Genomic DNA, 19032 nt, shown 5'->3' with positions numbered 1-19032 from the left:
TACCTATCCAGAATCAACCCCGACATACAAAATGTATTCTCGCTTGCAATGTGTCCCCACATGACACCAACCATCTCTATAATTGTAATGTGGAACCAACGCCTCTAACACCCCTCTCATTATGGCCCACCCCTGTTGAAACTGCAAGTTTCCTTGGACTCCCGTTAGAGGACATTGATGACAATTTGTGATTGGTCGCACCTATTGGATGGGGCGAAGCACTGCTACAACAACAACAACAGCACGAAAAGGAGCTGCCTATATTCCGCTATGTCTGAATTTGGTTTCCCCGCAAAACTTATACGGCTGTGCAAAATGATGTTGATCAACACCATCGTCTCAATCAGAATTGGGAAGGACCTTCCGAGCCGTTCGAAACTAAACAAAATTTCAGACAGGGTGACTACCTATCGTCCGATTTCTTTGATTGCTGGATAAAATTATACTAGCTGCAGAACTTAACTGCTCTGGAAAAATATTCTATAAAAGCGTGCAATTACTGGCATATGCTGATGACATTGATATTATCGGACTAAGCACCTGCGCCGTTAGTTTGCTTATTCCAAACTGGAAAAAGAAGCGGTAAAGATGGGTTTGATGGTGAATGAGGACAAAACGAAGTACCTGCTGTCATCGAGCAAAGAGTCAGCGCATATGCGCCTTGGCAACCACGCTACTGTTGGCAGCCACAATTTCGAAATAGTAAAAGACTTCGTTTATTTGTGAACCAGCATTAACACTAGCAACACCATCAGCTCTGTAATACAGCGAAGAATCACTCTTGCTACTTTAGACTAGGTAGGCAATTGAAAGTAAAGTTCTCTCTCGGCAAACGAAAATCATACTCTACAAGTCACTTATCGTGCCCGTCCTGTTATATGGTGCAGAAGCATGGATCATGACAACATCAGATGAAGCGTCTCTGGGAGTGTTCGAGAGAAAAGTTCTTCGAAAGATTTATGAAACTCTACGCGTTTGCGATGCCGAGTACCGAAAAAGATTTAACGATGAGCTGAACGAGCTCTACGCAGACATCAACATAGTCCAGCGAATTAAAACTCAGCGGCTGCGCTGACTGGGCCATGTTATGCGAATGGAAGATGACGGTCCGGCCAAGAAAGTGCTTCTATCGGAACCCGCCTATGGAAGCAGAGGAAGACCGCGACCCCCACTCCGCTGGAAGGACCAGGTGGAAAACGATTTAAACTCCATTGGTGTGACCAATTGGCGCCGGTTAGCAGACGGCCATAACTACTTAAACGGTTAAGCGCCAATTAAGTATGTAAGTAAGTAAGAAATAGTTAGGTAAAAATGTACCTACACGTCACATTTCAGCGAGATCGGGCAGTGAGTTGCGGATCACGCACTAATGAGCGATAACTTTTTGATAAGAAATCTATAATTATTTTATAAAGCATCGATAATATTTCGATGACTTTTCGATAATAAAGCGATACATTTTCCATAACAATCCGCTAAATTGTCGATACAAAATCGGTAGCTTATTGATAACACTTAATTTTAAATCAATAAATCATCTTTATCTCAACGATAACTTACCCACATATGTACAACAAACCGATGATTTGTCGATAAGAAATGGATAACTCGCCCATAGCGCGTCGATAACATATTGATAATTTACCGTCCGCTTCGGCTTCGGTTTTGACTTTCTAATTTTCCATTCCCCAAATCCTCCAAATTTTTGTATTACCTTTCATTTCCCTTCTTTTCGTTTTCTATTCTTTTCTTTTCTATGCTTTTCTTTTCTTTTTTCTTTTCCTTGCGTTTCTTTTCTTTTTCCTTTCCTTTACTTTACTTTTCTCTTCGTTTGCCTTCTTCCTATCTTTTTCTTCACTAACCCTCGCCTTATTTATAGCGAAACAATCAAACTGATAAAAATTATTAACTCACCATTCGCAATTGTTGGTAATTACGTTGGCACAATATCATATTGAACATGCTCTCATCGGTGCCTACGCGTAATTCACCAGCCTTCAGGAGTTCACGTGCGTCCGTTTGAGCAGCAGCTAGATCGACATGACCACTCTCATCACGATTTGCTGCACATAGCGACACGAGGAGGCGCTTAAAGTTGCCAGAAGTTTCCGATTTTAGCTCGGATTCCAAGTGAGCGCCATACACTGAAAAAATTTTAATTTTTTATATTATACATTTTTGTTTATTATTACATATGTCATCGATGTGCCTGCAAAACCAGCCAGCTACCACAAATTGGCGAACGTAAGATTGACTAATCCTGAAAACATTAATTCGACATTTGATTATGAATTTTGCAGTTAAGTTAAACACAAATTTCAAAATAGCTTTTAAGCTCATAAGCTGTAATAGCTGTATAATTTAAATGTGTGTAGTAGGCAGGTTTTTGCAAAGGAGTTTACGATATGTAAATTTTAAACCCAAGTCTAACCCTAATAGAAAGTTATTAGATTCCCTTAAGAATCGTTTTTTCCTTGTGCTAATATATTTTTTTCTTTTTTTGCAACTTACAGCGCAAGTACTGATTCTTGATTGTATGTATTTCCACATTGGACAGCGTGCATAATATTTCGATAAGCACATCCTCATCTGTGCCGATTCCGCCCATAGCATCACTCAATTCAGCACAGTAAAAATCGACAATTGGACGCAATAAGCCAACCAACAACTTTTCAAAATTGCCACTTGTCTCCGATTTGACATCCTCGATAAGATCTTTGCCAAAATGTGTTTTATATTGGCGTTGAATTTCCTGCAAATGTTAGTATAGAGTTTAACATTAGCATAATAAGTTTAAGTCAGTATGTTATCAACAGCTCTGTTAATGATAAGCTTTTTTGGATATGCTTAGTATTAACAAGTAAGGAAAGCTAAGTTCGGGTGTAACCCAACATTACATACTCAGCTGAGAGCTTTGGAGACAAAATAAGGGAAAATCACCATTTAGGAAAATGTACCTAGGGTAACCCTGGAATGTGTTTGTATGACATGCGTATTAAATGGAAGGTATTGAAGAGTATTTTAAAAGGGAGTGGCCATAGTTCTATAGGTGGACGCCTTTTCGAGATATCGCCATAAAGGTGGACCAGGGGTGACTCTAGAATGTGTTTTTACGATATGGGTATCAAATTAAAGGTAACAATGAGGGTTTTAAAAGGGAGTGGCCCTCAGTTGTATATGTGAAGGAGTTTTCGAGATATCGACCAAAATGTGAACCAGGGTGACCCAGAACATAATCTGTTGGGTACCGCTAATTTATTTATATATGTAATACCACAAACAGTATTCCTGCCATGATTCCAAGGGCTTTTGATTTCGCCCTGCAGAACTTTCTCATTTGCTTCTACTTAAAATGGTAGGTGTCACACCCATTTTACAAAGTTTTTTCTAAAGTTATATTTCACCATGTTTCATCCCTTTTTTCGTGTTATACCAAACACGGCTTTATGGCTTTTTTTCATTTTTAGAAATTTTCGATATCGAAAAAGTGGGCGTTGTCATAGTCGGATTTCGCCCATTTTTTACACCAATACAAAGTGAGTTCAGATAAGTACGTGAACTAAGTTTAGTAAAGTTATATCGATTTTTGCTCAAGTTATCGTGTTAACGGCCGAGCGGAAGGACAGACGGTCGACTGTGTATAAAAACTGGGCGTGGCTTCAACTGATTTCGCCCATTTCCACAGAAAACAGTTAGCGTCATAGAAGCTATGCCCTTACTAAATTTCACAAGGATGTGCAAATTTTGTTCGACTTATGGCATTAAAAGTATTCTAGACAAATTAAATGAAAAAGGGTGGAGCCACGCCCATTTTGAAATTTTCTTTTATTTTTGCATTTTGTAGCCCAATACCATTACTGGCGTTGAATGTTGACATAATTTACTTATATACTGTACAGATATTAAATTTTTGTTAAAATTTTACTTTAAAAAAATATCTTTTAAAGAGTGGGCGTGTTCTTCATCCGATTTCGCTAATTTTTATTTAGAACACATATAGTAATAAAAGTTTTAAATTATCTTCTTATAAAAGTGGGCGTTGCCACGCCCATTATCCAAAACTTTACTAATTTTCTATTCTGCGTCATAAGGTCAACCCACCTACCAAGTTTCGTCACTTTATCCGTCTTTGGCAATGAATTATCGCACTTTTTCGATTTTTCGAAATTTTCGATATCGAAAAAGTGGGCGTGGTTATAGTCCGATTTCGTTCATTTTAAATAGCGATCTGAGATGAGTGCCCAGGAACTTACATACCAAATTTCATCAAGATACCTCAAAATATACTCAAGTTATCGGTTAACGGACGGGCATGGCTAAATGAATTTCTTTTTTCGTCCACATCATTTTGATATATAGAAGTCTATATCTATCTCGATTAGTTTATGCAGTTACAGAGTACCGTTATGCGAACAAAATTAATATACTCTGTGAGCTCTGCTCAGCTGGGTATAAAAATGTTTATGATTGTGGTTGCCACTCAGCTTCATTCGGACCGAAAAAGGTTGATTTTTTTTTTCGTTTGGTCTTTATAATAAAAGTTCTGCGATACAAACATTTTCATATACAAATTTTGTTGGCGCCAATGAAAATCTGCAGAGGTTACGTTAGGTTGAATATGCAGATTTATAAAAAGGTGACTGGAACTAACTTGATAATAAGAAGGTTTTCAATTAGGAAATATGTGAAAGGGTATGGGAGACTGCCATGCTTCATTAGAAAAATGAATGGAATTCCCTCCATTGGCGACTTCTCATTCATTCTCTTTCGAAGAAGAAGGAGCATAAATAAGCCGTTCCTCTCGAAAAAAATTAAAATAAGGCATTTGCATGGAAAGCACACCGAATATCGGGCTACACCTGCCATCATTAGAGGAACGGCTCTCCAGTTTTCCTATTTTGAACTGATCTACTTATACATAATATACATAATATGAATTCGATATTTAAACAACGATGCTAGCAGCTACTTCGACTTTTGGATTTCAAATCGGTTATGACTTGTTTACGATTAGTTGGTTCAACGCACAGACCTGCATCTCTTGGATATAAGGGATATAAATGTAATTCCAACTCACTGAACGGATAATGTGCAGAGCCTCGCTGGTAAAGTGATAAACGGAAGATTTCGGCTTAAGACAAAGTCCTCTAAAAACGAAAGCAGTGATCTGGTAGCCAAAAATCATAGGTACTTAATTTATGGAGGCAGTACTTCTCTGCCGCTCTTAGATGAGGACAGGGATGAAGCTACCAGAGAAGATGATGAACCTGACTCCACTACCACTGCCGATGAATTAATGTTCCCGCAGCCAGCAATGAAGAGGTAAAAACGGCAATATGCAGATTAAAAAACAACAAAGTATGTGGAACCATTAAATAACACGGGGAAATGTTGTTGAGGTGCATGCATCATCACTTCTATGAAAATATGGTCGGACGAGTGCATGACTGACGACTCGAATCTAAGTGTTAGTTCCCATTTCTCAAGAAGGGGTATCCTGCAAACTGGCCAATAATAGTGACATAAGCCTTTTTAATATCGCATATGAGGTCCTACCAAGCACATAGCGGGAAAGATTAAAGTCAACCAGGGACCGGATAAAAACAATTTACCTCTTTGCCGATTTTAAAGCCAACTTGGACAGCGCGAAAAGGAGCTGTGGCTTTGTCTGCAATCGGCTCTATGCAAAAAGATGCTGAGCAGCTCCATCAATCTATCATAACCAGGGAGTGTTCGAGAGAGAAGTTTTTCTAAAGTGGCTATGCTGTGTAGGCCATGTTATGTGAATGGAAAAAGATGTACCTGCGCGGGGGGTATTCTTTATGAACCCGTATATGGAAGTGGATGAAGAGGGCGGCCGGCACTCCTCTAGAATACCTAGATGAAGAACCTTCTAGATTGAAAACGTTGGAGTTACCAACTGATGTTAGTCAGGCTAGCCAAGAAGCGACTGCTGCGATTTTTTGAGCGGGCAAAACAATTGCAGCGCGAATTATAAACGTTGGTGAGTAAGTAATGGCAATATAAAACAAGGCTTATATTTTGTTTTCCATAAAAATATCAATAATTACCTGACGTTGTTCATTGGTACGACGGCAAATAATGTTGATTAATGCATCCTCATCGGTACCAAATCCCTTCATAGCTTTGCGCAAGTCATGCGCATCTTTGACTGGATCGAAATTTTGTGGCGGCAATACAGTTGGAGTGCCCTGAAATGAGTAATTCTTGGATTAATTTTAATAAAAAAATTTACAAATAAAAAAATTATATCGATAAAAGCAAACAGTTTTATTTACTAACAAAAAGCTGTTCAACTAATTATCAACTAAATGCTAGTGATTTCATAAGTTTTGTTGAGCGAGTTGGCAAAAATGTTTAATTTCCAAAGCTTCAGTTAAATAGTGCATACATGGATACATACATAAACAGAGAGTATTAATTGGGGTACAGTGGGGCAATGGTAATTTGTATCAAATTTCGTCAACTTTATTTTTATAATTTTCTATTAGTTAAATAAAAACATATATGAATATCCTCATATAAACTATGCAAATTAATGTTAAAGACGTTTTCGAAAATTCTGGAAAATTTCCAACTTTTTATTTGGGGCTCTCTAACATTTTTTGAGGATGCAGATTTGTCGCCCAATCAATTTTAGCGCAACAAAATTCTAGTTTAGTTATCTCGAAATTCGTTTTGCTTTTTTGACAAACTTTTTTCCGAGGAAAATCTCAAACTCCATTCGGAAAAAGTTCTCAAAAATCAATACAATTTTTGAGAGACCTATAACACAAGGCAAATCTATACAAAGTGATTGCGTAGCGAATTCAAGCAATTCGCCGTGCAGAAGAATGTCAAGTCAAAAGAAAATTTTCATTGATTTCCATTAACTGAGATATTGTTGCACAAAGGCATTGTATGGAAAATAATGAAAAACAAGCAATCAGCTGTTGGGATAACAACACCTGGTACTGAGTTCGATTTGCCTATAACTTATAAATTCTTAGACTAAAATAGATTGGGTCAAAAAACTGCATACTCAAAAAAATGTATAACAATCTAAATTAAATATTCGAAATTTTCGTATAATTCCGTAAAAATTGTCCGCATGAGTGGAACGTTAGGTTAGGTTGAACTGGCCGGTCCATGAGGACCTCACATAGACTGGATGAGTCCGTAGTGTTACCAGAAGTTTGTTTTAACGACCAAACTGAAAAACCATATCAAAAACCAGGACCTATTTTATAAAATAACTAGCTTTACCGGCGTACGTTGAAACGCGGGGGTCGAATGAATGTTGCGTTATTTTTCTGTTTTGTTTGTTGATAATTAAATTTATTGTTCTGTAAATTGAATTGAATTTTGTTCGCATATTTGGTGAAATTTTCGTTTAAGACACTTTATTATTGTATCTTATTGTAATGCGTGTGGGTACACAGTATTTTTGGTTTTTTCGTTCGGTGCAAAGATAAACGATTTTTTTTTTCCTTCCAACTCTAAAACAAGCAACATATACATACATAGCGGGCCATGGGAAAGGATCGAACCCTCTAAATTTAATCCTGCAACAGTCCTTGTGCTTTGTTGATTGTAATTGCAAAATCAATGCGTACAGTGAACTGTAAGCGCTTAAAATTGAATGGCGAAACTGTAGGAATCATTGGGATCCGTGGTATGAGCACACCTTCACCTTTGGTTTTACCGCGGATGATTGTTGCTTCGATTACATTCGGCACTAATTTCTAAACGCATTCCATTGCACAATTTTTGTGGGTTTAAATTCCGAAGAAGCATGATTGGTGAGACAATTTTAAAGGTTTATATATGCGCAGGCATTCATTTTGGTTCTAAGGAGTATAGAAATTCATTTAGATAACTCACAAATTTATCTTCATCTGTAACTGTGTCGATCGATTTATATTTCGTCACTTCACCAGGAATTTGGTTGTGAATGCGATCATTGATTTTATTAACATTATTATTTTTTGAAGTTAAGATTGCTCGTTGGAATAGCCAAAAACAAAATTTATTTAAAATTCTTAATTCTGAAATATGAGAAACCTTCGTCTTGATCGAAGGAACCTATAGCCAAAATTTGGTGATGGTTGAACTGTGGGAAATACGTTTCCATAGGGAACACACACACATAATTTTTATTTTTATAGAAGATGTAGATAGACTGAAGGCTAACAAATTTTTTTTAACGATGGCAGATTACTAAACGTCCAATAAGAATAAAAGCCAAACTCAACAATGCAGTCAAACTTTAGGTGTTAAAATAACCTAAGTTTGTACTGCAGCCTAAGTTCTAAAAAATCCCATTTGTTGGAAAGGTGCCACGCCCCTTTTTTCCCCATTCCACATTTTACTGGAGGTGTTAGGACTTAACGTCATATAGCTCCTTACCAATTTTCATTATCCTACCATTACTACATCCAGAGATATGCAGTATGATATATTCCATTTGTATGGGAGGTGCCACGCCCCCTTTTTTGCAATTCCACATTTTCTTGGTGGTGTTAGGGATTGACCTCATATAACTCCTTACTGAATTTCAATGTTCTGGCATGTATACCTTCAAAGTTATGCAGTACCAAAGATTCCATTTGTATGGGAGGTGCCACGCCCCTTTTATATATCGAAAAAAATTTTTGCCCAAAAACCTTCCCGTTGATCGAAGGAACCTATAACCAAAATTTGGTGATGATTGAAGTGTGGGAAATACGTTTCCATAGCGAACACACACACACACGCACAGAATTTGATTTTTATATATATATGGCTAAGCCGATTTGGGATTTCAAAATCAACTAACCATCATCTCTCCTTTCTGTATCTTTCCTAAAAATGTCATGGCAATCTTTCTATCCGTTCTCGAGTTATGGACTGACAATCAAAATGTACACTTCTTTTTATATATATAGACTCTGTCGTCTTGGCAAATACTAGAAGCTTCCTAGGAATTAAGCCACTTGCTGCTTCTAGATCTGACAGCTGTATTACTCCTAATAGCTGGAGTCTTAGCCTGGCAAGCGTAGGGCACAAGCACAGAACGTGCTCGATCGTTTCCTCCTCCAACCCGTACTTCCTACAACTGCTATCACTGACCAAGCCTAATTTAAAGGCATATGACGCCAGAAGGCTGTGTCCAGTCAAAATACCCGTCATGAGTCTACAGTGCTCTCTTTTTAATGATAGAAGCAACTTTGTTAGTCTAAGGTTGTAAGACCTACACATAATCTTCGAGTGGAACGTAAAATGAACAAAAAAGCTGAGAATTTATTACAACGAGCTTTTCTATCATAACTAAAGTTCTTGTCAAAGCATTCTATACAAATCCGGCTTTATTGCAACCTTTATGTTACACATCTTAATATGTATGTATTTAGACATCACTTTAAAGTGCAATATTCGACCGTCTTCGATTGTCTTGCAAATTCAGTATGGATACTTGGAGTATCAAGCGCTTTTGATTCGAAACGACCGGGTACCCGATACTTGTAGAGTTATACTTGATATGAGTACCGTATCGATACTTTGCATTCTATAGTATCGGTAGTTTTTTGATGTTAATTGCAAGCACAGATACGGATTCATACCTTTCAATGATTGCAGTGTGTTTCGAGTGCAGGATATCTGATATTCTAATCGAGTATCTATCGCTAATAAGCTTGGAGCCTCCCTCCACACACACAATGGATATTGAACTTATAGACTACATGCGTTCGGTCACTATTACATATATATGTATGTGTATATAGGAAGAAGGATCAAGCAAATGTTATATATATGACTTAGATAACAATTGCTAACATAACATTATGTTTATATTCTTACTTATTACTTAATTATTTCAAACACTAACTTTACATATTTCTGCGTGAAACAAGGATAAACAATAGTCATGACATTTACATATGAAATTTCACTTCAAAATTTGAAACACAAACCTCTCCTCTGCGAGCAAACGCTTGATGATGGTGCAGCACATGACCCTGACGATGGGCTAACTCTTGGAAACAATGCGCTATATTACCAGCTGGTGACTCATAGCCCGCGGATGTCGGTACTGGTGTATATCCATGTGTTGGCGCATAAGAAGGATGCGTAGCCGGATGCGAATAATGGGCTGTGTGCTGTTGAGGATAGGCCGCATGAGTGGGCGTACCCGATGCCGATGGATATGGAGCTTGTGAATGTTGAGGATTATGGGGATATGAAGATCCAGGATAAGATGCATTATGCGATGGAGAAGTCATGGTTGGATAGGGAGTAGTCTGGTGTTGTTGTTGTTGTTGATGATGATGTGGTACATTGCTAGTTTGTGAAGGGTATTGGGTGTGATGTGGAGGGTGTGGTGTCTGATTTGGTGTGGGTAGCGGCTGATAATGCAAATTTGGTTGTTGATGTTGCATATGCTGTGGCGAAGAGTTGGTGTTATGTTGTGGCGGTGCCAGCCAACCAGCGCCAAAGGGTGCACCAACTAAACTACCATGATTGGGATTGTTGTGATTGTTGTATGGCGAATTGGATTGTGGATATGGCTGTGGCATGCCGGAACCCTACAATAAAATGCGTAAAAGTTCTGAGTAGTAGCAAGTGCAGTGAAAAATGCGTAATTTGTTGAATTTGGTTGTGCTTTTACGTTGATTTCCTTTTATTTTTTGTGTTTTCAATTTTATTTTATTTCTTTTGAAAATTGTCTTGCCAAATCTGTGTACGTATATACATTAAGCTGGGTTGATTTGCATGGACGAAAGTTAACCCATATCACGCCATCGATTTTTCGATAGGTTTTGGGCTCAGGAAGAAAAAGTTCCACTAAGCATACCCAAAAAAATAATTTTCGAGCCTGCAAAATTTGAGTTTTTTGATTTTTTTTCTTTGATTTTTAAGGTTTTTTTCATGACCTACTTAAAAAATTTTCATTTGATTTTAAAATTTTCATGTATAGCCTGTCCGACTCAAAAGTGTCCGCTAAAAACCTTGGCGATAACAGTTTTTTGAAAAAAATTTTGAGGAGCGTTTTGGTGAAAAAGTTTATTTTTTCGCCATTTTCTTTTTTTTAAGGGTTTCCTCAGAAACGTGCAAAAGTGTTGCCGATGAAAACGAATTTGTCTCATAGTTCCTATCCCACTTAAAATTATGCGATAAAAACGTTGGCATTAACAGTTTTTAAAAAAAATTTTTTTTGGTTTTTGGGTCTTGTTTTGGTCGAAATCGATTTTTTTTCATTTTCAAGGCTCCAAATCATTTTTTATGTATATGTTTCCGTTAGACCCACCAATAAGTATACCAAAATGATCAGGGGACGAGCTGAGTTGATTTAGCCATGTCCGTCTGTCCGTCAGTCTGTCCGTTTGTTTGAACGCAAACTAGTCCCTCAATTTTTGAGATATCTTGATGAAATTTGGTAAGCAGGCATATTTTGATGGGGGATTTAACATTTGTCGGAATCGACCGGATCGGACCACTATAGCATATACCTCCCATACAACCGATTGTTCAATAAGAGGGTTTTCGCCATTTCTGCCTCATTTTAACAGCTACCAACATCAAATTTTACCTAAAGCTTACGTATTGGGCATAGATGGTTGTCTGATCGGACATATTTTTATCGAAATCGATTTTTAGTCCCAAGTGAATTCATGCGCTAAAGACGGTGGTAAGTAAGTGCAGTTTAAAAATTTTATGTCCGATCTTGACGATTTTTTCAGACAACCATTTATGCCCAATACGTAATCTTGTGGTAAAATTTGATGTTGCTAGCTATACAAATGAGGCAGAAGTGGGGCAAAAATGGCGAAACCCCTCTTATTGAACAATCGGTTGTATGGGAGGTATATGCTACAGTGGCCCGATCCGGTCGATTCCGACAAATGTCAAATCCCCCATCAAAATATGCCTGCTTACCAAATTTCATCAAGATATCTCAAAAATTGAAGGACTAGCTTGCATTCAAACAAACGGACAGACGGACATATGGACGGACGGACGGACAGACGGACATAGCTAAATCAACTCAGCTCGTCTCCTGATCATTTTGGTATACTTATTGGTGGGTCTAACGGAAACATATACATAAATATGATTTGGAGCCTTGAAAATGAAAAAAATCGATTTCGACAAAAACAAGTCCCAAAAAAAAAAAAAATTTTTTTTAAAACTGTTAATGCCAACGTTTTTATCGCATAATTTTAAGTGGGATAGAAACTATGAGACAAATTCGTTTTCATCGGCAACACTTTTACACGTTTCTGAAGAAACCCTTAAAAAAATTGCGAAAAAAATAAATTTTTTCACCAAAACACTCCTCAAAACCCAAAAAATATATATTTTTTTTTTTCAAAAAACTGTTATCGCCAAAGTTTTTAGCGGAAAATTTTGAGTCGGACAGGGTATACATGAAAATTTTAAAATCAAATGAAAATTTTTTAAGTAGGTCATGAAAAAAACCTTAAAAATAAAGAAAAAAAGTCAAAAAATCTCAAATTTTGCAGGCTCAAAAATAATGTTTTTGGGTATGCTTAGTGGAACTTTTTTTTTCTGAGCCCAAAACCTATCGAAAAATCGATGGCGCAATATAGGTTAATAAATCGACCCAGCTTAATATACATACATTAAATATTTAAAGGCATTGTATTAAAAATAAGTGTTACAGGAAAGTGGCGGGGAATTATTCATGAATCAGATATCTGTGTCTGATTGTGTGTGAACATTGCATACAAAACAAGGTGCTCTTGTTTTAGAATCACGTGTGTTGCATGAGTCATTGACCTATTGTATATCATTTGTTAATTTGTTTTTATCACAGAACGCGAAAATTCCAATTACTCATTTTCTAAATTATAACGTTATTCATCTTTTTCTTTCATAGTTTAATACAACATGGTTATTATAAAAATCGCAATAGCGGCATGTGAAAAATGGAGTTTTCCATTACCTCAACCAAAAAGACTTGCTATATACATTTGAATATACGAACACAACCCACAAAAAAAAAATCAACTGCTTAAAACAACGTAACTAATAATGGACTTTTTCAAAAGTTAATTTTTTTTAAAGAACATACTAGTAAAATATAAAAAAAAAGAAAGCTGTTTTGGCAGTTTGTTATTAGTAAAACTTTTAGGGTTCAGGGAGAGCCACAAAATGCCAATGACCAATCCACACCATTACAACGACACCAATTGTTTTATTTTTCCCTATATGTTTCAAAGGTATAGTCGTTTTTACATATTTTACAACAGGGACTTAATATTTATACATAAGTTTTATGGCATAAATGTTGCTTCATTATAATTTTTGAATGAAAATTGAAAAATTTTCGTTGTATAATAATTTTTTGTTTAATTTTTATTTTTCTTTCAAAAACTATTTGTCAACGTTTATTTTTTACGTCGCTTGATAATTATTATGATCAATAAATATGTTTTTCGATAGCATTAAAAGTGCTATTGTAGAATTTAGAGTAGATATTATTGATTGCTTTACTTTTTAGCTTCTAGTTCCCAACAAAGCACATCAGCAAGCTCTTCTTAGAAATAGATGACGCATATTGGTCAGCCGGAAAACTAAGTTTTTAATAACCCTTCTATCCCAATTCAGTCGAAGCTTCCACCGAAGTGTACTAAGATCAATTATCCAACAAAGCCTTTGAGCTCTTATTGGCTGTGCTTTGCATAATTTAAGATGATAAACAATGTCCTGTTACATTGAACATGATGGCGGTTGATCTCAAAGATTTTGAGTACGAAGAAAATCTAACCGAACAGATTCATTTACGCTTTGGTTCGCCCTTTGCAATATACTAGGCTATGTGATATAAGGCTTATGTTATACTAGCTTTACCCGGCGTATCTTATTGAAATGCATGTGGGTACACAATATTTTTGGTTTTTTCGTTCGGTGCAAAGATAAACAATTTTTTTGGCGTTGCAAGTCTAGAGCAAGCAACATATAGCTTGCCATTGGAAAAGCACGGACTCTCTAAATTTAATCCTGCAACAGTAAGCGATTGTCCTTGTGCTTTGTTGATTGTAATTGCAAAAGCAAGGCGTACAGGAAACTGTAAGCGCTTGAAATAGAATGGAAAATCTGTAGGAATCATTGGGATACGTGGTATGAGCACATCTTCACCTTTGCTTTTACCGTTGCTTCGATTACATTCAGCATTAATTTCTACACGCAAAGTCTGGTTCCATTGCACAATTTTGGTGGGTCTAAATTCCGAAGAAGCATGATTGGTGAGCCAAATTTCAAAGTTAATATATACGCAGGCATTCCAGGTGGTTCTAAAGAGTTTAGAAATTCAACTGGATAATTCACACCGGCGGCCACCGTGGTGTGATGGCAGCGTGTTCCGCCTACCACACCGTGTGCCCTGGGTTCACACCCCGGGCAAAGCAACATTAAAATTTTAGAAATAAGGGTTTTAAATTAGAAGAAAATTTGTCTAAGCGGGGTCGCCCCTCGGCAGTGCTTGGCAAGCGCTCCGAGTGTATTTCTGCCATGAAAAGCTCTCTGCTACATGAGGAAATTGGGGTCGCAAGAGGAATGTAATGGAACCCTTTTCTTATTCAGTGGAAAATATTTAGTGAAAGGGACACACAACCTCACATCAGAGCTGAGAAGAACCAACAGGGCGACATTATTTTAGGAAAAGAAAACACCATAAGTTTTTTATCGTTTGGCACAGGCCAATTCAGTCGCTTTGTCACTTATAACTTTAAAATCGAGACTTAGAGAGTAAAAGCGAGACATCATTGTTATAAATTACGCCAAAGAAATTTTCAGGTCTATCAGGTGTATCAATATTTGATCAGTTGATGAAACTTCATCACCACTCGTGGACAGCACATGTTTTTAGAATTTCAATAAATTAATACTATATGCACCTGTGAACGACCTTAGTAAATTACCATGGCAACCGTCAAACGAAAATAACCCTACAAAACACGTCTTAAATAAAGGCCACATAAGTAAAAAAAAACGCTTAAAAGAACTCGTGAATCGCGAATTAGAAAATGGTAGAAGATTTTACACATATATGCACACACGCATTTATATATCAAATTCCTTTTATATTACCATTGAGACCATTAGTAATCTAACCAAAACTGTTCTTGCAGGGAATATCAGCTGTTCGAAATTGTGATTTGTGGATTGCATTCTAAAAGCAATAGATATTTAGTATTGCATGCTGCAAAATTTATGACAGGTGCATTTTCATGTATTTTGTTGTTTTATTGCGTGTGGTATGCATTGAAATTTTGCTATGCAACCATGCAAGACCATTTGCACCTGATCGTGAACTGCAATTGACCTAGTATCATTGAATTTGGCGTTTTACGCCTATACGGCTATGCATTTGCTACGTCATGGCAAATACGCAACCTTAAAGACCGTAGTTTATTTTTGTTGACGCGTTGCAAACATGTTTCTGATCAGTAACTACTTAAATCAGAAAGTTATCACTCAACGACTGCTCAACATTACAAATGTATTAAACTATAGTAAAGTGTGAAAAATAATTTAAGCAGTCATTTTTTTAAGTTTAAGCATGGTTATTTAATTTGGCCGTCCAGGAAAAAATTTCCATCACTGAACTGACGGAAACATGTTCACAACGTATCAACAAAAATTGTGTTCGCTGAAGGCACGAATTTTGAAACAGCTGTTCCATGATGCAATTACAAGGTGACTGACGTTGGCAGCTTCTCTTTCTAATCCGCCATCTTGAACTCCCACTCTGAAACTCAATTTGCCTCTTTGCAAAACTGCTTTCATAAAAACTATAGGGGAGACCGGGGTACCTTCGTCTCTTTTTTTTTAGAGCCCTATATATCGACAAATGTTTTACGAATTGAAACAGATATAAGTTCATTCGATCCCCCAGTATATATAGAATAAAATCCTAAATAAACATTTCTTGAATTACTATTTCAGGCTGAATTGTTTAACATTTTATGAAAATAGTTGATTTCCCTGAATGTGCCCCATGGCGGGGTAGCTGGCGGCATTGATGGGGCACCTTCATCATGCATGTAGTTCATTCTATCAAACATACTGTTACAAACAAAAAGTTGCAGGATAGAAAAATAATGCATCCTGAACTAATCAAAACTAAAATAAAAAAAATTGTTTTCTTAAATATAATGTTACAAATAAAAAATACGTTTTATGCCAGTTTAATGATATAAAAAGTTATTTGATATTAAAAATGCTTAGATCGACTTCAAAAATATACTTTGTGCGAAACCGCGATGTTGAAACAAAATTTGAGGGATGTGGAAGTTTTAACTCAAAACAAGAAATATCTTCCACCTTGGTCTTGAAAAATATGGATGTCGAAATATTAAGTATCCTAAGGAAGCTTGCTGTATATATAAAGCTCTCAGTGAAAACTCATCTGCCTTGCAGATGTCGTTCGGAATCGGCATAAAACAAGTAGGCCCCATCCGGCCAATTTGTAGGAAAAATTAAAGGGAGCACGACGCAAATTGGAAGAGAAGCTCGGCCTAAAATCTTTTCGGCGGTTATCGCGCCTTACATTTATCTGCATTTATAACGCTTGTGTCACTTTCGCTTGAGGAAACGTTTTTAATGCGTTAAAGAAGGAAGAAAATATAACTTCAAATAGGAATTTAATATCCGGGGTAGATACAGCGTTTTAATGGGGCACATTCGGCAGCCGAGGTGTGCCCCATTAAAAAACGCAATATCTACCCCGGACCCTGAATTTTTATTTTTCTATTTTTTTATGGCTTATGAATTATTTAAAAAAAAAAAACTAACTACACTTTACCACAAACATCACAAACATTAGGGAGATTCAAGGGGTTGTGTAGCGCAATATATAGCTTCTCCAACCCAATTGTCAACCTCACCTTCGAGCGGCGAGTCCCGTTTCACTAACAGACGAGGCTCTGGCGACCCCAAGCTCCTCATGGAACTTGGGGGTGGGGAGGGAGGGATGGCCTGAAGGTTTAATGTGGCCATATAAATCGTTTCCGAGATGGTCGGGCCAGCACCTTAATGGTGCTGTGTTACCGGAGCGTATCGAATCTGTATCCGACAAAGGACCATCACATCGATAACACTCGCCAAAGCCTTCGGGGAGTAACCTAATCGCTACAACAACAACAACAACAAACATCACATTCTCACCTTTCACTTGCAATAAATTATTTTTTTAATGACACATATAATTATTGAAAATCACTTGCACAAAAGACTTGAAATATTATATCGGCACTCGCGAAAACACAAAAGTACTGTAACGAATTTGCTGCAAATCCTCTTATTTGCCCCTTTTGCTAGGTTCGTATCGCTAACTGTTGAATAAATAACTCTAATATTGAATAATGGAAAAATGGCCTTTATTAAAATACTTCACAATAACACTCAAACTGTGCAACGAATAGCTTAATAACCAAACTGATATCTTAAAGGAAACTGATTTTCAAAATAATAGTGCTATTACTCGCTAGATATCGTCTTACTCGTAACTGCTTGACAATTCAAATCAAACTGAATTACTTCTTACTCGCCTGCCCCGCTTTTATAGTTTACGCTGCATACTTCTAGGCTCTTCGATTTCCAGAACTTACTAGTTACTTTCGGCTACAAAATCGCCAGCCACAACTACGTGCACAAATTATTGCTCTCTCTTGTGACAACTCAGATAAGATATATGCATGTGTTTGCGCATTGCCGCTCCGCTGCTCGTATACGTACATGGTACATATATGTAGACGCAGTTATTGTTTCGTTTATGTAGATACATAATGATTGAATTATTGATGTGCATTCACGTCACTGGTTAGCATCGGCTTAGAGACGATAGCATTGCTCAGTGCTGCTAACATTCGTTACACTGCCCTCCACCTAAGTCTGATCGTCCCGATCAGACAAATCTCTCGATCTAAACGCTGCTAGCATCGCCAAATGTACCACTCTTCTATTTCGTGATTTCCCAATTGCTTGTATGCGGCAGATGACATCACTGATCGTCTTCACAACTCTGTACGGGCCTTCCCAACTGCACCGATATTTGGATGGAACACCTTTCCGCCGGTGAGGGTTGTATAGCAGTACCAAATTTCCCTCCCGGAAACCTTCCGAATCATTTTCCTTGTCGTACCTGTGTTCCATCTTACTACTCATTATTCTGGATCGTTCCCTCGCACTCTGTTGCTCGGCCAATGAAGAACTACTTCGCAGAGCTTGCGCTGGACGGATTTTCTTTGCATAATCAGTATCGTTCCGACGCTTCACAACAGTAGTGTGCCTTGGCTTGAAACCACCCTTGCATTCTTTCTTCGTTTCAGTACGTCCGTTAGGGCTTTTCAATGCCAGTGTTTCTCTCACAGGTACCTTCGGTTTTGATTTGTTTGGCCCATTTGTTCCATCAACCTTTACCTTTGAATTTCGTGGCCTTCGTCGAGTCTTCTCCACCAGTACCCGATTACTGCTGAACCCTTTTTCCAAACTAAAGTTAAGTGGCACATCTTGGTTCTCATAACACATCACCCTTCTCTGCATATCGATCTTGATGTCATGGTCAACCAAGAAATCCACTCCCAATATAACTTCATCAACAATCTCCGCCACAACAAATTTGTGTAGAACCATGACCTTCCCAATCAATACTTCACATATCACTTCTCCCTGAACTTGGTTATACTCGCCAGTGACCGTACGCAACTTTGCTCCAGGTAACGGTTTTACTCTCCTGTTGACCAAGTCAGATCGGATCAAGGAATGAGATGCGCCCGTATCTACAGTCAGTACTCGTTCTTTGCCATCCACATTCCCTCTGACGGTAAGACTGCTTGATTTCCTTCCAATTTGCGACACAGATATCACAGGGCATTCAATAGCTGGATCTAGCTCTCTACCTCTTACTCGCTCTTGCTCATCTCCTCCAGCTTTGCGTTTACGGCCACCCACATTGTTGGAACTATTAAGACCAAGATCGCAATGACGTGCCATGTGACCGGACTTCCCGCATTTGAAGCATTTGAT

At 37.5% G+C, this 19032-nt stretch overlaps 1 protein-coding gene across 2 annotated transcripts in view; it reads right to left on the bottom strand.

Annotated features, from left to right (window-relative positions):
* AnxB11 (Annexin B11) overlaps positions 1–19032 on the bottom strand; it is a 63703-nt gene that overhangs the window by 8028 nt on the left and 36643 nt on the right. The window contains exons 3-6 of one of the 2 annotated variants that reach the window (XM_067785052.1): positions 9954–10565; positions 6072–6212; positions 2512–2752; positions 1915–2144 (exon numbers count right to left, since the gene is read on the bottom strand). In XM_067785052.1, the coding sequence (XP_067641153.1) occupies positions 1915–2144; positions 2512–2752; positions 6072–6212; positions 9954–10565 (1224 nt within the window). The remainder of the gene's footprint in view (positions 1–1914; positions 2145–2511; positions 2753–6071; positions 6213–9953; positions 10566–19032) is intronic. The other variant, XM_067785053.1, reaches the window with a different exon arrangement.

Source organism: Eurosta solidaginis, chromosome 4 (genome assembly GCF_040869045.1).
Source record: "Eurosta solidaginis isolate ZX-2024a chromosome 4, ASM4086904v1, whole genome shotgun sequence".
Classification (NCBI taxonomy): Eukaryota; Metazoa; Arthropoda; class Insecta; order Diptera; family Tephritidae; genus Eurosta; species Eurosta solidaginis.
The sequence above is the reverse complement of the archived record's forward strand: the minus strand, read 5'-3'. Positions and strand labels throughout refer to the sequence as shown.